The sequence below is a fragment of the Equus quagga genome, chromosome 19, assembly GCF_021613505.1.
Source record: "Equus quagga isolate Etosha38 chromosome 19, UCLA_HA_Equagga_1.0, whole genome shotgun sequence".
NCBI lineage: Eukaryota > Metazoa > Chordata > Mammalia > Perissodactyla > Equidae > Equus > Equus quagga.
The window spans coordinates 4752948-4774297 of record NC_060285.1 but is presented as its reverse complement, the minus strand read 5'-3'; the positions used below and the strand labels follow the sequence as shown (position 1 = coordinate 4774297).

Sequence of the window (21350 nt, the reverse complement as noted above, 5' to 3'; positions counted from 1 at the left end):
GTTGCTGTGTCCAAATTCCCCCTTTGGTAAGGACACGGTCATATTGGATTAGGATTAGGGCCCCCCTTAATGACCTCATCTCAACTGGATCAAAGACTATGCTTTGAGGGGTCATTTCTGTAGTTCATTAACTTGATCATCTGCAAAGACCCTTCTCCAAAATAAGGTCACATCCCCAGGTACGAAGGTTAGGACTTCGATGTCCTCCGGGGGGACACAACTCAGCTCCTCACACTGAGCTTTTATCAGGTGCATTGTTCTAGGCTTGGAAGATGTGCTTGATTTATAGTAGGCCCGGCTGCGTTTGCTGAAATATTCACGTCATGTGGACGTCACAGCCACACTCAGCATTAAGACTGCAGGCCCTGTGCTCATGATGTTTCTGTTATCGTAGGTCTGTTAGAGATTTAACTACACTGATGAGTGTATTCTGTTTTTAAAAAGGATAAAATGAGTACACAGCTGTTAATAAGATGGACAGGTGGGCATTACCGCCTGATACTTACAAGAAGATAAAATACTTGGAGTTTCTTCTGCGATGAAATGGGACACTGCCTGTGGATTAACGCATCTTTGCCTCTCTCTACCCTCAGCTAAGATTTCTGAGGTGAAGGAGGAGCAAGAGGACCCGTACCTGAATGATCGCTGTCGAGGTGCGACTCCGCTGCCTCCCGAGGGCTGTCTGCTGGTTACTTAGGCCCGAAGGAAAGTTAGTGCTCATCTCACTGGGAGTCTGACCTGGAGTTTTGCTCAGGGTTTCCTGGGACGTGCCCTTTGGCTGGCAGTCAACTGTAAGACACTCTGTCCTCCTGGGCACCCTCCCTTCGCTCTCCTTCTAGCCGGGGCCTGGCGGGCCAGGGAGGTGGGGAGAGGGTGGTCTTAGAGAGAAGGGGCCTTGTGAGAAGCTAGCGTAAAAGCCCTCCCACCACTGTCCGCCTGGACCCGACCCAGTTCGCAGGCTCTGTGCCCTGTGAGCTTCCCCCGAGGCTGGAGCCCCCCTGGAGGCGGTGAGCGTTACTTGACCTTGTGTCTTGTAGCCCCAGCTGGGTCGCTGGTACTATCCATTTGTCTCTGTGAGGTGTTTGCGAATTTATAGCAAGTCGAGCCTTGCAGGTTTGTTTTTCATATGATAGAACTTTATTTCTCTTTCATGGAACATTCCTGTATGTCTAGACGGGCAGGTCTGCCCCACGAGTTCGTTCAGCAGCTCGCCCTGTGGTTAGGCCAATAATAGGGAGCCAGTTAAATCACAAAATGATATGGTCGGTGTTCAGGGATAGTCAGCACACAGGCCTGGGAGGGGAGGAAGGGCAGAGAGCCCCAGAAAACCTGGTAATCCTCTCTGGGGGGCGTGGGAAGGTCCTCCTCGGGGAGGGGATGGCTGGTCTGCAGTGGGTGAGGATGGATCAGCCAGGAAGTAACATTGAAAAGGGATTGGGGGCAACAGGAATGGAGACATGCAGACCCGTAGCAGCCGGGCGCTGGGTTGGGGTTAGGGTGAGGGTGGAGCTGGGTGGGGTGGAAGGACAGGAGAAGGGCCTGGAGCAGTGGGCAGCAGTCAGAACTTTGTCTTGTGGGATCTTTACCTGGTAGGGGTTTGTCCCTGTGAGATTTGCTCTTTGAGCATCTCACTGGCTGCCCTGGAGGAAGCATGGTTGGAGGGCTGGTATAGCAATGCTCAGGGAGCAGTGCGCAGGCGGCCGCAGCTGAGGCAGCGGTCATGGGCCTGGGGCCTGGGGCCGGCCTGAGAGATGTAGGGGGCCGTGAGGGCCTCTTCAGGGCCCGGCCTCCCTTGTGGGGCCTGCTCCCCCCATGTCTATATCAGGCGGCAGCGTCACACTCTTCTCTGCCTCCTCTTCCGGCTCCACCATACCCTACAGAGGCCGCCCTACATGCTGCCCCGTTCATCAGACTGGGGCTGGCAGCTGAAGCAGCAGCCGCGGGGTACCCAGAGCCAGACCCTGGGGTCTCCCGTGGGAAGGGAGGGGTGCGGTGAAGGCGTGGGTGGGCTCCGGCCTGCCTTTCTGTGTCGGTCCACCCCGAAGGCGTTTTCTCTGGCCCAGGCCAAACAGCTGGAAAACCAGAAGGTCTCTGGTGTGCGTCTGGCCTCGGCTCACACGCACTCTGATTCCAGGCGGCGGGCCCTGCAAGCAGCAGTGCCGAGACACGGGGGAGGAGGTCGTCTGCTCTTGCTTTGTGGGCTACCAGCTGCTGCCCGACGGTGTCTCCTGTGAAGGTAAACGCCACCTCCCCGGGCGACAGCAGGACAGCAGGTCGCTGCCTGCGGAGGCTCTGCCTCTCCTTGCTCTCCAGGCAGGACCCGCTTTCCGTAACTCGGGGCCCCATTCATGGATGGAAAACAGCCTCGGACTGGCTGTCTGGCATTCCCTGGAGTTTGCAGCGCGGTGGCTTCCAGCCACGGCTCTCATCCAGGAGAATATAAACACCGCGTTGGGAAAAAGTTTGGAGTCTGACCGGGCTCTGAATCCAGGATCTGCTGAGTGGCCCTGGGCACATCCCTCAGGCTCTCTCAGCCCCTCGTCTATGAGAGGGGGAGATGGAGGAGGGCCATAACCCCTTAGAGGTTTCCTCAGGATCACATGACTCCATTTCAGGGCCTGGCATTTGTTTAGTGGTGCTCAGAGAGAGAGCAATAGATCAGAAACTTAGCAAGGGGAGAAACCTTTGCTTTTAACTGGCGGTGAGTGCCTGGGACTCCCCTCCAGGGCCCGAGTACATGCCGGACTTGATAGATGCAGGGAAACTAATTCCTCTGTGCCTTCTGGTACATTCCTTCTGATAAAGCCTGAGGATCCGTTGTTTGCTGCTTACTCCTGCATTGCCTCTGTCTCTCCTAGATATCAATGAATGCATCACGGGCAGCCACAATTGCCGGCTTGGAGAAAACTGCATCAATACTGTGGGCTCTTTCCGCTGCCAGAGAGAGAGCAGCTGTGGGACTGGCTATGAGCTCACAGAGAACAATGACTGCAAAGGTATGGCATGCTCTGAGTCTGAGAACCTCACCTCCCCAGAAGTACATATGATGTGATGGGAAAGGCAGCATGGGGCTCCCCCAGGGTCTGGACTCTGTGCTGCGTCCACCTGTGGCGCCTGGGGCACCAGCCAGTTCTGTTGTTAGGAAAGATTTACCTTGTTTACCATAATATTGAGTTAATGACAGTTTCTGAAAAGGCTCAGAGCATGATCATTTAAAAACAAGACCAGGGATGCATTTTGGGTGCTTACATATGCTTTCTACAAAAAAAAAAAAATCTTTTTTTTTGCACCACAGCTGCTTTCCATCTGATTGCAGGCTTCCTTGAAGTTCAAAGCATACTCCTTCCACTGCATAAAAACATGACATTTCTGGCTGCTGGCCTTTCCCCGCCAAGCCATAGATGTTATTTGGCAGATAAGGCTTTGATGAGAATCTGTTAGAACATAGTTTTCTGCTGAGGGTTTCCAGCCCTCCAGAACGACAAAACCACTTATGTAAAAACGTTGGTTGAATTATGAGGGTAACTCGAAAGCAGGGCACACCCTCTTGGCGGCTGAGGGCCTGCAGGCAAGCCCAGCCTGCTCCACCCTGCAGACGCACTGGGCGGTTTGGACCCCAAGAACCCAGGGGCCTGGCCAGCTGAATATACACTTTTGAACATTTGACAGCTGTGACCTTCAAGGGAAGGGCAGCCAACACGACTGATCATGACAGTCACCATTGTTCATGTTTGAAATATTGTGACGGCTTCAGAATGAATAAGTTTATAGGGACCGTGTTTATTACCACTAAGATTGTTGCTTTATGATCTAAACTAAACATGCACTTAGCCTGAAATGGGGAAAAAAACCACCATATCTTGCCAGGAAAATGCCTGGATTATTTATTATATAACAGAAAGTTTGCCTCATAAGAGCCTTGGGAAAAAAGTCAGCGTTTTAAGACTTTAGCAATGTAAGCACCATTTGGCTAACTAAGACCCTTTTTGTATGTAACCTCTCTGTTGGAATGTTTTGGGTTATAGTCTGAATAACGAGCATTAAAAAAAAATCTTTCTTGTGATTTTAAAGTGTTGTAAGATGCTTCTGGCAGGACTCTTGCTAACAATTTCCTTTTTTTATGATGTACCAGATATTGACGAATGTGAGAGTGGTATTCATAACTGCCTCCCCGATTTTATCTGTCAGAATACTCTGGGATCCTTCCGCTGCAGACCCAAGCTACAGTGCAAGAGTGGCTTTATACAAGATGCTCTAGGCAACTGTATTGGTAAGACATTGCCGCCAGGGCTAACGGGGTCCACCTCGTGGGATGAGTGATCCAGTGATGAGCCACGTCTCGAGAACGTGGGAGGATGCATAGTGTCTAAAACAGGGATGGGCAAGCTTTTTCTATAAAGGGCCGGATGGCAAATATGTTAGGCCCTTGGGCCGTACAGTCTCTGTTGCAACTACTCAGGTCTGCTGTTGCAGCTGGAAAGCAGCCACAGATATGCGAACAAATGGACAGGGCCATGTCTCAATAAAACTTTATTTACAAAAACAGGTGGCAGGCTGGGTTTTGCCCCAGAGCTATAGTTGTGCAACCCCTGGTTTAGAGGAAAGAGTTAGTATTTTTGGAGTCAGAGACACCTGGTTTTGAACTGAGGCACCTCAGGTAATTTACTTACCTCCTCTGAGCCTCAATTTCCTCTTCTATAAAATGGGAATAATCATAATATCTGCTTATAAGCTTGAGGTGGGGATTAAACAAGGTGATTGTGAAGTTCTGGTAGATTAAAAAATTGTATGAAAAAATACTCTGTGTGAGTGGTCAGATTCATAGGGACAGAGAGTAGAATGGTGGATGCCAGGGGGCTGGGTGGGAGGGATGGGGAGTTAGTGTTTAATGGGTTTGGCGTTTCAGTTGGGAAGATGAAAAAGGTCTGTGGATGGATGGTGGTGATGGTTGCAGAACAATGTGAATGTACTTACTGCCACTCATCTGTACACTTAACAATGGTTAAAATGGCATGTTTTATGTTATGTGTATTTCACAGCCATAAAAAAAATACTGTGTTAATATCAGAGGAAGATGGATGTGAAATGAAAGAAAACCTCATGAGAATTTAGTAAAAGTAGGAGGTCTGGGTAAGACTGCTCACGCTGGAGGAGCAGCCCAGGTGTGGGAGCAGCTGGCAGGAGTGCCTGTTCTGGAAACAGGAGGCGACTGTCCTTTCTCCTGAAATTCATCCTTGGAAATTCTGTTTCCTGTTGGCTTTTGAGTCCAGATCTGCTGGCCTGCCCTTGCTCTCTGCTCACCAGAAGCTTCTGGGTCCTGCCGTTGAGGCCAGGAAGACTTCTGCCCTGATTTGAACTGCAGACCCCACTAGTCAGGGCCTCCCCTCCTGGGCCGACCCCTCTCCTTAGAAGGCTGGCGCCACCGTGAGCGAGGGGCCCAGAGTTTCTGTCTTGTTTCTGTCTCACCCTCTCCCAGATAGATCTGTATTGATCTTTGATTTGAAATAGTTTGGTAGTTTGGGTTGAAAGCTCTCCCCACTTTTTTGCTGCTCCAGGCTATTGAAAGACAAATAGAATAGTGACCCCTTAGGACAGGGGCTGGTCGGAACCCTACCCCCGTCTTCATTCCTAAAGCTCTCCTCTCATCCAGCGCGGGAGGAGAGGCGTCTGAGCTGAGGGGGCCTCAGCTGGGCTGCTTTGGGCCCCTTGCCAGCCTCCTGCCAGCAGGGCTGTCGTCACTCTGTCGGTGGGGGAGGGGGGGCCAGTGGGCGGGAGGCTGAAGGCTCTCCCAGGGCCAGCAGGGAGGAGGGTCCTGCCCAGACTTGTGGCATGCTTGGAGGGGGCTCCGCAGAGGAGGCTGGCATCTGTCGGGGATGGAAACCCTGACTCATGGCAAAATCAGCCCTGATTCCCACCGAGAAGGAACACTGACAAGTCCCGACCTAGCCCCGATTTCCCTCTACGGGGTGCAGCACTGTGCAGGGGGAACACAGGAACGCAGGCAGGATGGTGTCCTCCCCTGAGCTGGGAGGAGCGGGCCTGGCTGGTGGGGCCAAACCCCGCAGGAGCCCAGGGCCCAGGACACCCACCGAAGCCCCGCCACCCGGTGATTCAGTGGCTTCAGAACCAAACATTCAGCTCTCAGGGGTGTCCCTCACCTCAGCACTGGGGGTCCCCTTTCTTGTGTGCCCACGATCCTTCTATCCAAGCTCATGATTGCTTTTGAAGTTATCTTTATTTCAAAAGTTATATACATCTTTATTGACAAAAAAGCAAGCAGAACCCAAGTGCAGGTGGGAAAAGCTAGCCCTGCTCGGCAGTGTCTGTGAGCCCTCTGGGCTCCCGTGCCCTCGGACTTTTTGTTTTTTATTAAAAATGGGATCAGACGGTTCTGCCACTTGCTTCTTTGCCCACTTAACAATGTATTTAGACATCATTGTATGTCAGTACCTGTATGTCATCTTTTTAAAAGTGACTGCATCGTCCAAAGTAATATTTATCAGGAGAAAGTTTGTCAAGACTGCAGGATAGTTTCAGGCTGTCTGTGAGAGGGCAGGTCCCCTCCTCTATGTGCTGGGTCTTCTTCTTGCACACCTCCACCGACGGCACCCACACTCCCTTCAGAACAGTGTGATCTGTGGTAGGAAGCTCTGACCTCCCGTGTAGCCAGAATCCGTCTTCCTGGAGCGCCTGGAACCATGCCCCATGAGGCTGTCTGATCCTCCCCCAGCCACCCGGCAGACAGCCCAATGGCTGCAGAGCTCTGCCCGAGGGGCCAGCACAAAGCACGGGATGGAGTCTTAGAAAGCAGAGGCCTCTTTCCTTAGTATAAAAGGTAGAATGTTCTAGGACCTTGAGGTTTAGCAGCCGAGGGCCTTGAGACTATCACATCTTGGTCGGTTTCCTTTTTTCTCTTTCTTCTAATCCTACGCCCTGCTGACTGCCTTCCTTTCTGCCTTAGTGAGGAGGGCCAGAGCAGGGCTTCCCACACACCACGGGCCACACGGGTCTCGGGACGTTCACGGGTCCTGAGGCAGGAAAGGGTTCCATGATCATTGGGTTGAACAAAGGGAACGGAGTCCTTTACAGCTGGGATCATCCGGGCTTTTCCCACACGCATCCGTAAGAGGGAGAGATTCTATGATGTGTTCACAAACTCCTTGGGCCTTTTCTACTTATTTGTTCTTTGTTTATTATTCTTTATTTATTCAGCCTCCCATTCATTAATTCATTCATTGATCGCCTGGTCCTTCCCGCTTGGAGCTTGCAGACTGGGGGGCTCCCTCTCTTGAGGGGCACCAGTGTTCCATGGCACAGAGCTCAGGAAGTGTAGATCTGATTGGCACACACAAGGCTGGGGGGAAGGCAGCAATAACATTTCTAAAAGGCTGCATTTGTTCTTGACATAAGGCAGGAGCTGCTGAGCTTTTTCTCTAAAGGGCTGGATAGTAAATAGCAACTTCGCCTGCCGTAGGGTCTCGGCTGCAACCACGTGGAAGCAGCTGTAGACAATATGCAAAAGAATGAGCCTGGCTGTGCTCCAATAAAACTTTCCAGAACAGGCTGTAGTTTGCCTACCCCCAATTTGAGGGCCCTCGCCCTGGCTAGGGGGCAGGAAACCCCGGTTCTAGACCTGAGCTGGCCCCCAACTCCCACCTGGCACTCGGGGAGTTTCCTGTTTATAAAATGCAGATAATCATCCTGGCCCTGCCTAACTTGCAGGCTAGCTGTGGTGTGGAGGGCCGTAATGGATGTAAAAGCTTTTGTAAGCTGTAAAGTGCTGCACTGGTGTAGGAAGGTGGGCTCCCGTGGGGGAGGCGGGAGGGCTGATCATCTGACTGTCTGAGGAGGGTGGGGCTCGGCTGGGAGGGGCGAAATCCAGCTGATCGCTCTTTCTGCCTTCAGCTCAGGGGTCCTCTACCATCACGCCCCTCTCTTTGCCCCCTAGATGCTTTGAACAGGTGATTCTTAAAAACTTAGGTCCTCTTAGAGGACCGCCCCCAGTAGGAAGTTCAGTCTGTGCAGTTTTTCACCAAACTTGAGCGTGAGGAATGAGCAGGTGTGCGACCCACGTCTCCTGGCTCATTTACTGGTTCTCACTCGCTAGGTGTGTGTTCATCAAAGGTGAACGCCTCATGGTCCCCACATGGGAGGCAGGTCCAGTGAGGAGGGAGACGGCTGTGCAGCGAACATAGAGCGGCAGCCCTTCCCGCGGGGCCCAAGGAGCCCAGATGGGGGACCAGAGGAGGGTGTCTTGAGGAAGTGGCACTCAAACTGTAAAAGTGTTTACCGGGCAGACAAGGGAGATGGCTTTCCAGGCAGGGACTGTGTGAACAGACATGCAGCGGTGGGACCGAGGGGCCTATCCGGGAGCTGTAGGTGTGTTGTTAGGGCTGGAACCTGGGCTGCAGGAGAGACTGGCCAGAGTGAGGCTGGGAGGCAGGCAGGGCCAGGCCAGTCAGAGGGGCCCAGAGTCTCACAGGGCAAGAGTGCTGGCAGCAAGGGGGTGGCCACTCCTGTCTCCCTTAGCCCCATGCCCCACTCAGGGAAGATGCTCTATATACTGCATGGAATGGGTGAACACAGGATGCCACCCGCATTGCCAAGTCCACAGTGTGGACTGTGAGTCCTGTGGGATTTGTGTGATCATGGAAGGGCCTGGAAGCCAGGCAGGCAGCTTTGGATTCAGTGCATTGAAAGGTGAAGGTGTTCAAGGTCTCAGGGCAAGAAGATGGACCAGGGAGGTGGTATTTAAGGGGGTGTGTGCTGGTGAAATCTGGGAGCCAGTGCAGAGGCTGCTGTATGGTCCAGGTTGAGGGCATTGTAGCGCCTCTGTTTGTGGTTTTGCAAAGAGGAGGGCAGTGGGGTTTCTTTGGAGATCCAATTGTTGGGTTTGGGGAAGCTGTCCACGTTTAACCTCGTTGTCTCCATCTTTTCCTGCTGTAGATATCAATGAGTGTTTAAGTATCAGTGCCCCGTGCCCTGTGGGGCAGACATGCATCAACACGGAGGGCTCCTACACATGTCAGAAGAATGTGCCCAACTGTGGCCGTGGCTACCATCTCAACGATGAGGGAACCCGCTGTGTTGGTTGGTATTAAAAAAGAAAACCCATCTGAAATACACTTTTCTATCTGCTTCCAGCACAACCCTCCCTTCTCTGGAAGGGGAGAGTAGATAGATGCCCAAAGCAAAGCTATTTCCACCTGCCCATCCATCCCATTGCTGACCTCCAGGCATAGGCCTTTATCATCTGTTGCCTGGACTAGTGCAATAGCATGCCAACCCACCCACCCACTGGGCCCAGCTTTGTCCCCTTCGGTCTGTCCAGTCATCCTGAGCAGAAAGCTCTTGCCCCTCCTTGCTCACAGCTCCCACTGGGGATAGCTCCCCATTGGTGACAGAGGACACATGGCCCTGCTTACAAGTCAGTCTTCCTGGGCTGGCCCCAACTTCACAAACCTTATAATCCAGATGAACTAGGTCTTGCTGCTCCCCAAACATGCCCTGCCCTTTCACTCTTACTTTATCCCCTCTGCCCACCTCTCCCACATTCCATCGGATCCAGGGCAAAGGCCTCTTGATCCAGCCTGCCAGCCTCTTGATCCAGCGTCTCCCGCTCTGTAACTCCCCGAGCACGTCCGCAGCATCTCCCCAGGTCACCGGCACCTCCTGCCTTAACTAAGGTCATTGCTGGCTGGCCAGAACAGGTATCCCCTAAGGGTAGGGGCTGCGTCCAGGTCAGCTGTCTCCCCAGCATGGGGGCCGGCACGCAGTAGGTGCCTCTTGAAGTCGTGTTGAAGGATAAACGATGCTGCTTTGTCAATGCCCATTTTTGTTTGCTCCTTTCTTGCCTTGCCTTCCTTTCTGATCCTCTTAGGAAAACAAAAAAGCCCACATTAAAGGGTTTTCAATGTGTCTTTCTCTTTTGCAAGACGTGGATGAGTGCTCCCCGCCCGCGGAGCCATGTGGCCCTGGGCACCGCTGTGTGAACTCCCCTGGAAGCTTCCGCTGCGAGTGCAAGGCTGGTTACTACTTCGACGGCATCAGCAGGACTTGTATAGGTGCGTGGGGATCCCCTGTAGGCCTGGGGTCCCGGCCAGGTGGCCCCAGAGACAACCCAGCCTGTGGTCCCCTGGAGTGACCACAGAATGCTTCTCGCCTCAGAAAAAATCCCAGGCGCAGCCGGTTCCAGAGAAAGACCCGAGTCAGGAGACCCCTTGACTCTAGGTCCAGCCCTGCAGCTGCCCTCTTGGTGTGAGCCAGCTCCCCACCTGCAGAGCAGGTGCCCAAGACCTCCAAGCATTTATGAGACTCCAGCCCACTCCACAAATGCCCTAAAGGACTGTGATTTCCCAGAGAGTCATCACCCACCTGCAGTGCTGCAGGGCCCAGAGCTGCACGCTTATCCCAGGGCAGCAAGAACCCAAGACAGCTGCCCCACCGCCAGCAGTGGGGACAGACCCTGCTGCCCGATGCCTGCCATCCCCAAACCAGGGTGCTCAGGGGAGGCTGGCGTCTGCCCTGCCCACCCCCACGGCCCCTTTGTCACATCCCAGTGGCCCACCTCGTGGCCTCTGGGGTGCAGAACTAGTGGGAGGGCGAATGCGCAGGCATGCAGTCGTGGAAGGAGCCTGAGGCTTGCCAGAGGGCAGGCAGGTGGGGTGTGATCCCGGCTCCCCGCTGACTTGCTGTGCTCTGCCAAACTCGGAGCAACGGGACTGAAGGAGTGGGGGGCAAGGGTCGCGAGCTGCCGGTGGGTGGACGTGGCCCTGAGCCCCGCCGCTCTCTTGCAGACATCAACGAGTGCCGGCGCTACCCCGGGCGCCTGTGCGGCCACAAGTGCGAGAACACGCCCGGCTCCTACTTCTGCAGCTGCACCGTGGGCTTCCGGCTCTTGGCCGACGGCCGCTCCTGCGAAGGTGAGGCCGGGGCCGGGGGGGCCTCGTCCGCTGCCTCCCCAGCCGCCTGCCTCCTGGGGAGGGCGCCGCCGCTCCCACCGGCCCCGTGTGGGACTGACTCACATTCGTTTCCGAGCACATTTTAAATGCAGTGTTAGCAAGACAGATGCCCATGAAAGGCTGTTTGTCGGAGAGGACCGCTCGCCCTGACTTCTCCTGAGCCCTGGAGGGGCTGGACCCCAGCCCTCCACGGCTGCACACGTGGGGAGTCCCAGGCTGGCCTGTGAAGCCGTGGGGGATACCGTGGGGGACACGCCTGAGGGGGTGGGGTTTGGAGGGGCCACACCCACCGCTTACTCACGTGACCCTGGGGAGTGGCTGACCTCACCTGCCTCGGTAAAAGTCCGCCACGCTTGTTGAAAGGGTGACACAGATTTTATTCAGACTACTGCGGGAGGGGAGAGAGCGCTCCGTGTGAATTGATCTCAACTCCACCAAATCAAAAGGCGGGGGTCTTTTTAAATGCTGGGGGCTGGGGCTTGCTAAGGAAAAGCACTGAAAGATGTTACGGGGTGGTCCTCGATTAGGCCAGCTGTGTCTGCTCACTGGCACAGACGGAGGATGGGGGCTACCCCCCCAGGTCCTTGAGAAAGACATTCCTGGGTTGTGGAACATACATCTCAAAGGGACAGAGAAAGGATTTATATTTGCATGTTTTCTAAAGTAAATGCTTCTAAGAAAAAGGGAGGTCAGGGCCTGTAGTCAGGCGTTGGCTGGAACACAGTAAATTCTTTAGGCAGCGTTGAGCTTTCTCAGGCAGGCGTTTTAAGGGGCCGGGATCGTCATCTTGGGCCAGTATCAGCCGTACTGGAGTTTGGTAGGTGTCTGAGCATGGGGGCCGGGGGTTGGATGGAGCCATTGGTGCCAGGCATCCTGTGGTTCTCAGATAACACTGACCTCCTCTGATGGGACAGATGGAGATGGGGTATGCAGCTCGGCAGGTGTCATGCCTTCTAGGGGAATTAGGTTCTGAGGTCAACAGAAATTGAGAGCTTTTGACAGCGCTTAGCGGTCCCTCACGTTGCCTGCCAAGCCCTGTTCTGTGCCGTGCAGTCCAGGGGGCAGCTGCTTGTGGAGCAGGCTCAAGACATGGCCAGTCTTAAAATTCTGGATTAAGAAGGATGATCACAAAAGTCCAATATGCCAGGAGGCACTCCAGCGTACATAATTCTCCCACTGAGGATGGACAGCGCGAGGGGCTCCTGGGTCCTAGGCTTCCCCTGAGATTCTGGGATTTGTCCCCAAGAACCAGACCCAACACAGGAGTATTGACAAGGAACAAGATTCTCACATGGGGGTCCCTCTGACCTAAGTTCAAATCCCAGCTCTGTCGTTTTTATGGCCTTGAAGAAGTAAGAGCATTTCTGGTCTCAGTGTCCTCGTCTGTAAAATGGGGATAGTAGGACCCACTTTAAAGAGGATCACGAGGATGAAGCAAGACAAAGCATGTGAAGAGTTTGTCACAGTGCCCAACATGAGACGAAGTGCCAGCAATATGGAGACTGCTGGTATTATTGTTATCATTCCTGGTTACTTCTAAGTGACTGAAAAACAGGCATTCATATTTTCGTTAGTGGGTAATATTGTGGGCACAAAAACGGGGTCTGGCCAGCCTTGCCATATTATTCTACAAAGCATTTATAAAGCACCCCCCCCCCCCCAAGGTGAGTAGCAAGAAGATGGTTCCTGCCTTCAGGGAGTGTCTCTAGGATGTGACGAGAAACCACACTGGGCAGAGGGGAGCAGGTGAACAGCTGATCAGGTGGTGGCCAGGCGTGTGGGGCCTGCAAGGGTGAAATACCATGTGAGAGGCTGCTGGACATTCTCAGCTGCCCACCGCTCCTGCCTTGCTAAGAATTAGCAGTAAATAAATTCCAGAAGGGACTTCTAGGCCAGAGATTGGCAAACTGTTTTTCTAAAAGCTACGTAGTAAATATTTTAGGCTTTGCCGGCCACAGTCTCTGTTGCAGCTGCTCAACTTTGCCTTTGCAGCACAAAAGCAGCCATAGACCATGGTAAATGAATGAGCATGGCCATGTGTCGATAAAACTTTATTTACAAAAACCAGTGTTGGGCCGGGTGCATGCTGATCCCTGCTCTTAGCAAAGGGAACAGATGAGCAAGAGCCCAGAGTTGCTGAGTGGCCTGGTGAGTTCCGAGCGTTGGAGAATTAGGAGTAGTGGCACATCAACTGGGTCAGGCAGGGCCTCCATCATCGGCAGAGGATGTTGTCTGGGAGGTGAAGCGGGGAGGATGTGATCAGATTTCCATTTGAGGACTAGAACTGATTCTGGTACCCGGTGGGGGCTGGATTGCAAGGAGCCAAGACTCCGAGTTTGGAGGCAATTCCTGTCATCCTGGCGGGAGATGGTGCAACTTGAAGCAGGCAGTGGCGGGGATGGAGAGATTCCAGATCCATCAGTCTTGCAGGATTGGAGTGGGAGCCCCTCTCCCTCGGGGTGACCCAAAGCGGGTCCCTGGCCCCACACCCCAGGACCTCCACCTCTCCATGTGTATTAACTTGAGGGAGGTGCTGTGCTCACAGCCCCACCAGGGAGGGGCATGTGATGCACCTTGAGTGCTGACCCCCGGGACCCTTCTCTTTCAGACATGAACGAGTGTAACAGCAGCCCCTGCAGCCAGGAGTGCGCCAACGTCTACGGCTCCTACCAGTGCTACTGCCGCCGGGGCTACCAGCTCAGCGATGTGGACGGGGTCACCTGCGAGGGTGAGGGTACCCCGCTCAGTTGATTGGCTGGAGCAGCCTGTGCCCACCTTCCACTTAACGCCCTTTCCTGCTGGCGGGTGGTTTGTTTTTCCCTCTAACTGAGATTTATTTGGATACATTTTACCCGTTGTTGAGAGTGAGGTCTGGAAAGGAGCGAACCTGGATTTTTCTGTAATAAACACCCCGCAGTGGTGATCACCATGTGTGCTGACACCTCAAGCAGGGCTGGGTGGTAGCGTGTGGCCCAGGGATGAGGAGGAGGCTCAGAGGCCACCCACATCCCTGACTCGCAGCTCTGCCTCTGGCCTTTTGAAAGCCCCTTACCGGGCATGAGCCATCCTCCTCTGTGACGTGGTCCAGACTCACCAGGTTGTCAGAGGATCAGACTGGATGTCGACTCAGAAGGGCTTCATCCAGCGCCTGGCGCATGTAGGTGCTTATTGGGCAACTGTTACTAAGATTATTGCTATTTCCATGGGAGGTGTGTTTTTTATTAACACATTTATGATAATTGGCATTAGGTTTGCTTGCGGCCTTTAGGGCACCTGTACTCTCTGTCATTCTGAAGCCCGTCACCTTTCGCCCCTGCTCAGCTCCCCATTCTGCCTCCTTCGCCCCCCCCCCACATGTACACACACCATGAACTTGCTGTGTGACCCTAGGCCAGGCCCTTCCCCTCTCTGGGCCTCAGTTTCCCCTTCTGACATGACGGTCTCAGAGGCTGCCCCAGCCCAGCAATTTGAGGCCTCCTGTGTCTGGCTTGCCCTGTGCAGCTGCCCTCCCAGGCCCCAGCCGGCCCACTGGGGGGATGTAGCTGGGCGAGGGTCCACACGGGCCGCTGAGGGTGGGCTTTGCCGTCGCAGACATTGACGAGTGTGCCCTGCCCACCGGGGGCCACATCTGCTCCTACCGCTGCATCAACTTCCCTGGAAGCTTCCAGTGCAGCTGCCCTTCCTCCGGGTACAGGCTGGCCCCCAACGGCCGGAACTGCCAAGGTGAGTGCATTGGGACCCCCGGGACGGCTCAGGCAGTGCTTGGGGCTCTGCAGTGTTGGGGGCTGGACTGGGCAGCCCCCAGCGGAGGGGATTTGCTTCCCCAATCCAGGGGCCACACCACAGATGGGGTGCATTTGGGAAGTGGATGGGGAGCCTCTGCATCCCAGGTGTGTCCTGGGGCCCACATGCACCCTAGTCTCCCACACCGGCACGCCTGTCCTCTGGGGGTTCTGAGCCCTCCTGCCTTCCTTGGCAGCCCCGAGGCAACTGGAACAGAGCTGACAGTCTTTAGGAAGATGCCCACCAGGGAGGAAATGGGAAGTCAGTGCCCGAAAGGCCCCGCTTGCTATTGCTGGCCCCTACAGCATAGTGCTGTTTGTTCAGTCTTTCATTCAGTCATTCGACAAACCCTTGCTGCAGGCCAGGCCGTGCCAGACATTAAGGACAAAACAGTGGGCGGATGGTGGAGCCTTCTGTCCCAAGGTGCTGGTCATTGCCCAGGCAAGGGGGTGGGCATGGTCTGGGTGTGTGACAACCCTGAGGTCTCTGTACTTGTGGATACTATGGCTGTGGGGGTCCCGCTGGGGCCCGGGGTCTGCTCCAGCATGGGCTACATGAGAGGGCCTTGCTGTACTCAGCTCTCATTTCTAAGAACACCCTAGAGGTCATCATGTGTCCTGGAACTGTCCATTTGGTAACTGAGTGGATATTTGTGAATGAATGATCCTGGGATGGAATGCTGCCTCACCTCTGGGAGCAGCCCCAGAGGCTGAATCACAGAGGCTGGGTCTGTCCAGCCCCTTCCTCATGAGCCCCACGCGGGGCTGGCGACCCTAATGGGCTCCAGAGACCCCGAGTCCTGCAGATGCCGTCTGGTCATGAAGGCAGCCACTCTGATCAGAGGCGGGCGGGAGCTGCGGCATTTCTGGGGAGGGACCTACTCGGCTCGTCGGGAGCTCGGAATGGAAGTCACTTTGTGTTTGCGTTTCTGACGGAGAAGGTGACTTTCCTGCTCCTGGCCAGGCTCCCTCACTGCAGCCTGGCGTCCTGCCAGACACAGCGCAAACACCTTCCTGAGCCTCGGCCCTTGGGATGGGGGCATGCTGTTTTTGCCGCCGACAGTCAGACATTTGGCACCTCTTAACAGATGCCTCCCAGCTTGGTGATGTCCCCTGGGCCTCACCATTCAGCTGCTCCTGAGAGCTGTGGGAAAGGGGATGGCTCCCATGTCCAAGGTGCCCCAGGCCTAGTTCTGATCCAGCCCAGACAACGTCGGACACTGGGCCCCATGTAGAATCCTTTTAGGCCTCGGTTTCCTCATCTGTGATATGGGGCTGGTACCTGGGGTGGTACGAGTCACATGCAAGGTAAGGTGATGAGCCTTGGGAACCACAGAGAGAGCCACAGAGAGGTGCTGGCTGGTTAGGGCTTAGACCCTGGCACCAGCCTGCCTGGGTTCAAGGCTCAACTCCGACACTTATGAAATGTGTGACCTCAGGCGAGTCACTTAACCTTTGTGAGCTCCTCACTAAAATGAGCATAATAACAGTACTTGACTCACTGAATTGTCAGGAGAATTAAGGGAATTCCTGCAAGGCACTTCCAGGGCCTTCCTATAGTGTTTGCTGTTATCATGGTGACACTCACTCCAGGGATTGTGACTAATAAGTAAAATTCTATAAATATGAATATCCTGTAAATAAAAGAGCTGGCACAGAGCACTGCTCCAGAAAGCAGCCAGGGGATGGCAAGGATGGCTTGATCCCCCGACTCTGGTTGGTGGGAGGCCTGGGCACCCTTGACTGGGTGGGGATGGCTCAAGTGGCCTCAGCCTTCACTGTGCTGCCTTGGGGTCTCTCGCAGACATCGATGAGTGTGTGACCGGCATCCACAACTGCTCCGTCAATGAGACCTGCTTCAACATCCAGGGCGGCTTCCGCTGCCTGGCCTTCGAGTGCCCCGAGAACTACCGCCGCTCCGCAGACACGTAAGTCCCTCGGGCCCTGAGATTGTCTGTCTGTGTCCGCCTTCCTGGGGGCCTACCTCCCAGCCCTTGTGGGTGGTTAATGAGCTGTGCCCTCCCACAGGGGTCTTGGGAAGCTTGGGGATCTCTGGTTCTCAGGCCCCTAAACACCAGCAAGGGAGGTCACAGAAAGCCAAGATAGTGACTTCAAATGAGCCGAAGGTTGGTGGGCCTGCCTCAGGTGAGCCTGTGCGTGGAGCCAGGCAGGAACCCCAGCCCTCTCCTTTCTCAATGTCAAACCTTGGGAAGGGACAGCTCTCTGGGCCTCAGTTTCCTCATCTGTGAGATGCAGATGTCAGAAGGTGCTCTGACTCAGATGAAGGTAGTGATGGCTCCAGGTGGGCCGACCTGACTTCTTGGGCCATCGTTATTAGGTGACCTAAGAGCTCCATTCTGTTCAGCCCGATGACTGTGTGGGAACAGCATGGAAGGTTCTGTGTTGTAAAGTTGAGACTGTGTGTCCATGTGTCATTGTGAGCTCACTCACTCCTAGGCCACCAGGATGTCACCTGGGGTGTCCGGGAGCCCCCTTTCTCAGGAAGTAGTGAGGACCCTCTGGCCTTACGACACTCCACTCCCGCCCTAATTTTGTTCGGAGAGTCTCATTTAGTGCCACTGTCAGTTGTTTCGGGAAAAGCTCCATGGTGGCAGCCAATCTCAGGAGCATGGACACGTGACCCTCCCTCCAGCCCCTGGAAATGCTCAAAGCCAGCACATGGCCAGGCTGCCTGGGTGACCCAGCCTTTTGACCTGCTCCCCACACTGGAGGGTCAGCGCCTTCTTGGATGGCGCACCAGGCCCCAGCGTCCACTTACTCAGCCTGAGGGCCCTGGCTGGCGGTTCTGGCCCGGCCTCCAGCTTGCCAAATGCTGGAACAGGAGACACTCTGACGGCCCCAGTCTCCGGCAGCCCTTTGTGTTCTTTCCAGCATTGGGTGCTCCTCCACCAGCCTCGCGGCCTGCTCTGTTGCCCCCACATGTGTTTTTGTCTGCCTGGAAACCCAGTACCTCGCTTCCTTCCTGTGCCCAGTTAGGGAAAAGCCACTCGAGAGCTGGGTTTGCGAGCATGCAGCGTTCCAGACCTGTGGGTTACGCAGCAGCCTGCGTGCAATCATGGGGCTCGTCTGGGCCTTTCAGAAAGTTCTGTGTCCTCAATCTGAGGCTGTGCTGCCATTTGTCTTTGTAAGTTCCCCCACTCCCAGGCCTTTGTCCACATCTGGGTTTGAGAATTCTGGAAGATGGGCTGTTGTTTTCCATCGGCCTCTAACTCACACACAGCACCGAAAGCAAAAGGGGAGGAGGCTGCCCTGTGCGGGGTCTTCCTACCTCCTAAGCCCCAGGGTGGGCAGGCTGATGCTGTGCACTGAGGTTGTGACTGAAATTGGCAGACCCAGCTCCTCCCGCTCGTGTTGGTGCATGCTGTGGATGCCTTTGCCAACCCTCAGTGCTGGAGAAGGTCATTTACTTGTTTGGGGCATGTTCACTGTGGGCCTACTGTGTGCAGGCACCTGGGCAGACATCGGGTCTACAAAGGCCCCTATTCCCTGCCCACTAGGAATACATGTAAAAACCAGCAGTGGCCAGTCAGTGCGTGGGTGCTGAGACCAAGGAGGGCCCCCACTGGCTGGGGCAGGGGTGGTGTCAAGCGGGTACCTGGAATGAGTGATGCTTGAATGAAGCGGGATGGAGGAGCTGAGTTGGGCAGAGAGGGAGGGAGGCGGGGGTGGGATTGGGGAAGAGGCATGGCATGCATTCAGCAGGGAAATGCATTCTGGAATGCATTTACAGGGGTCCCCAGAAATGAAGTGGGGTGTTCAGCAAGGAAGTGCATTCCGCTCACTGAGGGGTTGATGCTTCAGGGCCAGGTCTGTCCCCATCCCATGGAGGCATCAGCCTGTCCCCGGGGCTGATAAAGGGGGGGCTCCGTCATTCTCTGTAAGTAGGAGCAGAAGGTGGTCCCTCACCCGCAGTAAAGGCAATGGGGATGGGGGTAATGAGGCTGAGCACCCGTCCAGTGAAGAGAGCCACCAGGTTAACACATGTTCCTGCTCGCCAGCCCCCCAGTGGCCTGAATGGAGGCTGGGAGGGGTGTGGGCCCCGTGCTGAGGGTCCTGAGCTGAGGAGGGTCAGGCTGAGCCCCTGTGACTGTTCTCGCCTTGTTCGGATGCATTCTGGAAAAATCCTGGCTTTGGAGTTAGGCTTGCTTGGGTTTGCCTCCCAGCTCGGTCCCCTCCAGGTCCCTTAACCTTGACCTTGACTATGACCAGGTCTTGTGAGCTTCTTAGAACCTCCATATTCTCAGCTGTAAAGGGGGTGGTGATATCGCCCGCCTGGGTTCTTACAGGGAGACCTGCGACTCAGGCAGAGCCCCCTCTCACAGCTCACTCTGGGTTCAGCTCTGATGGGGTGTGGCTGGGCACCCCGAGGAATATTTACTGCCGGTACTTATGGCTCTCCTGTTCCTCAGTGCCATGGCCTCGGGCCAGCTTCTTGGCCACCCAGGGGCCCTTTCTGCATCTGTAACACAGCACTGAGAACACCTGCTTGGCAAGCCCTTGGGGATTAGTGAGGATTAGTGGTAATAGCCCGGGCACCCAGCCGAGTGCAGCATCAGTGCTCAGGACAGAGTGGAGGTGAGGGGGAGAGTTAGCATCCCGCTTCTCTTCCTCACGATGCAGCGACTCAGAATGCAGACATGCCTGCCAGTGACCTTGCAGCTCTTACTCTGCTGCTTGCCGACTGTGTGACTGTGTGCCGGCTGTGTGGCTGTGTCCCGGCTGTGTGCCTGCTGTGTGACTTTGTGCCGACTGTGTGACTCTGTGCTGACTGTGACGCTGTGTGCCGGCTGTGTGACTATATGACTGTGTGCTGACTGTGTGACTGTGTTCTGGCTGTGTGGCTGTATGCCAGCTGTGTGACTGTGTGCTGACTGTGTGACTATATGACTGTGTGCTGACTGTGTGACTGTGTTCTGACTGTGTGGCTGTATGCCGGCTGTGTGACTGTGTTCTGACTGTGTGACTATATGACTGTGTGCTGACTGTGTGGCTGTATGCTGACTGTGTGACGATATGACTGTGTGCTGGCTGTGTGACTGTGTTCTGACTGTGTGGCTGTATGCTGACTGTGTGACTATATGACTGTGTGCTGACTGTGTGACTGTGTGCTGACTGTGTGGCTGGCTGAGTCAAACGTTGCTCAGCCCTCAGATGGAGAAGATGGGACACTGGCTCCCGAAGGGCTGTGTGCTCATGGGGCCATCCCTGTTGTACCCCGGAATCTGTCTGGTTACAGTTTTCTCCTTTGTTGAGCCCTGTTGAGGGATCATGGACCAGCCGGGAGCCCAGCGTCCTACGTAGGAAGTGCAGGTGAGGCCTGGAATCCAGATTGAGGGGCCACAGTGGGTCTTATCCTGGTTGCCCCACCTCAGTCAGGGGAGTTACTCTGGGACCACAGGAGCACCAGTAGCTTAGTGTGAACCTGGTGACAAGTCATGTACCCAACCCAGACAGGATGCTGCCAGGGCTCCCAGTAAGGAAAGGCCAGCCTTCTCTCAGCTGCTAACTTCTCAGCCTGGGATTTTCTATTTGAAACCCTCTTTTCTCCTCCTCAAAAATCCCCTTGAAGAATTTATTATCTAACCTTCAGAAAGCAACTTTTAAAACCTAAAAGAGCTGTATTAGAAAGGATCCAGTGGCCAGCACTTCTGTGGTGAACGTTCAACCAGAGCGGCCCATTCAGAGAGCCCTGGCCTGCAAGATTTATGAGTCTCTCTCTCTCTGTCTCTGGGCCTCAGCCTTCTCTCTTTCTCTACACAATCTCCTTCTGGGCAGCAACCCCGCTGGCCAAGGGGCAATAACTGGAGCATGACCCAACAGGCTGGGCCGCAAACCACAGAGCTGGGCCTCGCAGACTGACCAAGCTGTTAAGATTCTGACCACAAGATTCCCTCCTACCCGCAGGAGGAATGTTCAAAGTGTCCCGGAGCCTGAGATGGGACTGAAAACATCCTCTTTATCCCTCGGCGGGGCCGACCCTGAGACTCGTGGTCTTGAAAGCCAGAGCGAGGCTGGGCGGCCTTGGTTGGCACAGTTCTTGGTCCCAGGGTATAATGCCAGTGGACAGAGTGGGTGGAGCGGGGCCCTGGCCGGTTCCTGAGGCATGTCTCCGGAATGAGAAAAGCGTGAAAGTCAGGGAAATGCCAGCAGGGACGGCTGCAAGCATCAGACAGCCTGGGGTAGCAGAACGGCCATGCCTCCCAGGAGAAGGGACCGGGCCGTAAGGGCCTTTTTTCTCTGGTGCGAGGTGGCTTTCAATGATTGCATTCTTACGGAACTTGGGGTGTGTTGATCAAATTTGTTGAGCTGAGAAAGTGGGGCACATTGTTCTCTCATGCACAGTGAGATGGAGAGCAAGGTGTGTGGTCCCAGAGGCCTGGCCCTCCTCTGCTCTGTGGGCGATTCAGTGACGACAGCCCCTCCTCAATCTGGACATACCTGCCAGCAAGGACTTTTGTGCCATTCCCAGTCTGACAGGCGGTCTGTCGACTGCAGTAGTTATGATTTCTGGGATCTTTCAATAAGTTTGGGATAGAGAGGATAGGATAATTGAAGTTGGAACTGACTGGGAAAATCAGGGCCATAT

The 21350-nt window shown here is 54.8% G+C and overlaps 1 protein-coding gene across 3 annotated transcripts in view; it reads left to right on the top strand.

The window, feature by feature from the left end:
• The window catches only part of FBLN1 (fibulin 1), an 83977-nt gene that overhangs the window by 28929 nt on the left and 33698 nt on the right, over positions 1-21350 (top strand). For all 3 annotated transcript variants that reach the window (XM_046646014.1, XM_046646013.1, XM_046646015.1), the window contains exons 5-14: positions 594-653; positions 2135-2236; positions 2859-2996; positions 4133-4270; positions 8947-9090; positions 9936-10064; positions 10797-10922; positions 13570-13689; positions 14553-14684; positions 16548-16671. In XM_046646014.1, the coding sequence (XP_046501970.1) occupies positions 594-653; positions 2135-2236; positions 2859-2996; positions 4133-4270; positions 8947-9090; positions 9936-10064; positions 10797-10922; positions 13570-13689; positions 14553-14684; positions 16548-16671 (1213 nt within the window). The remainder of the gene's footprint in view (positions 1-593; positions 654-2134; positions 2237-2858; positions 2997-4132; positions 4271-8946; positions 9091-9935; positions 10065-10796; positions 10923-13569; positions 13690-14552; positions 14685-16547; positions 16672-21350) is intronic.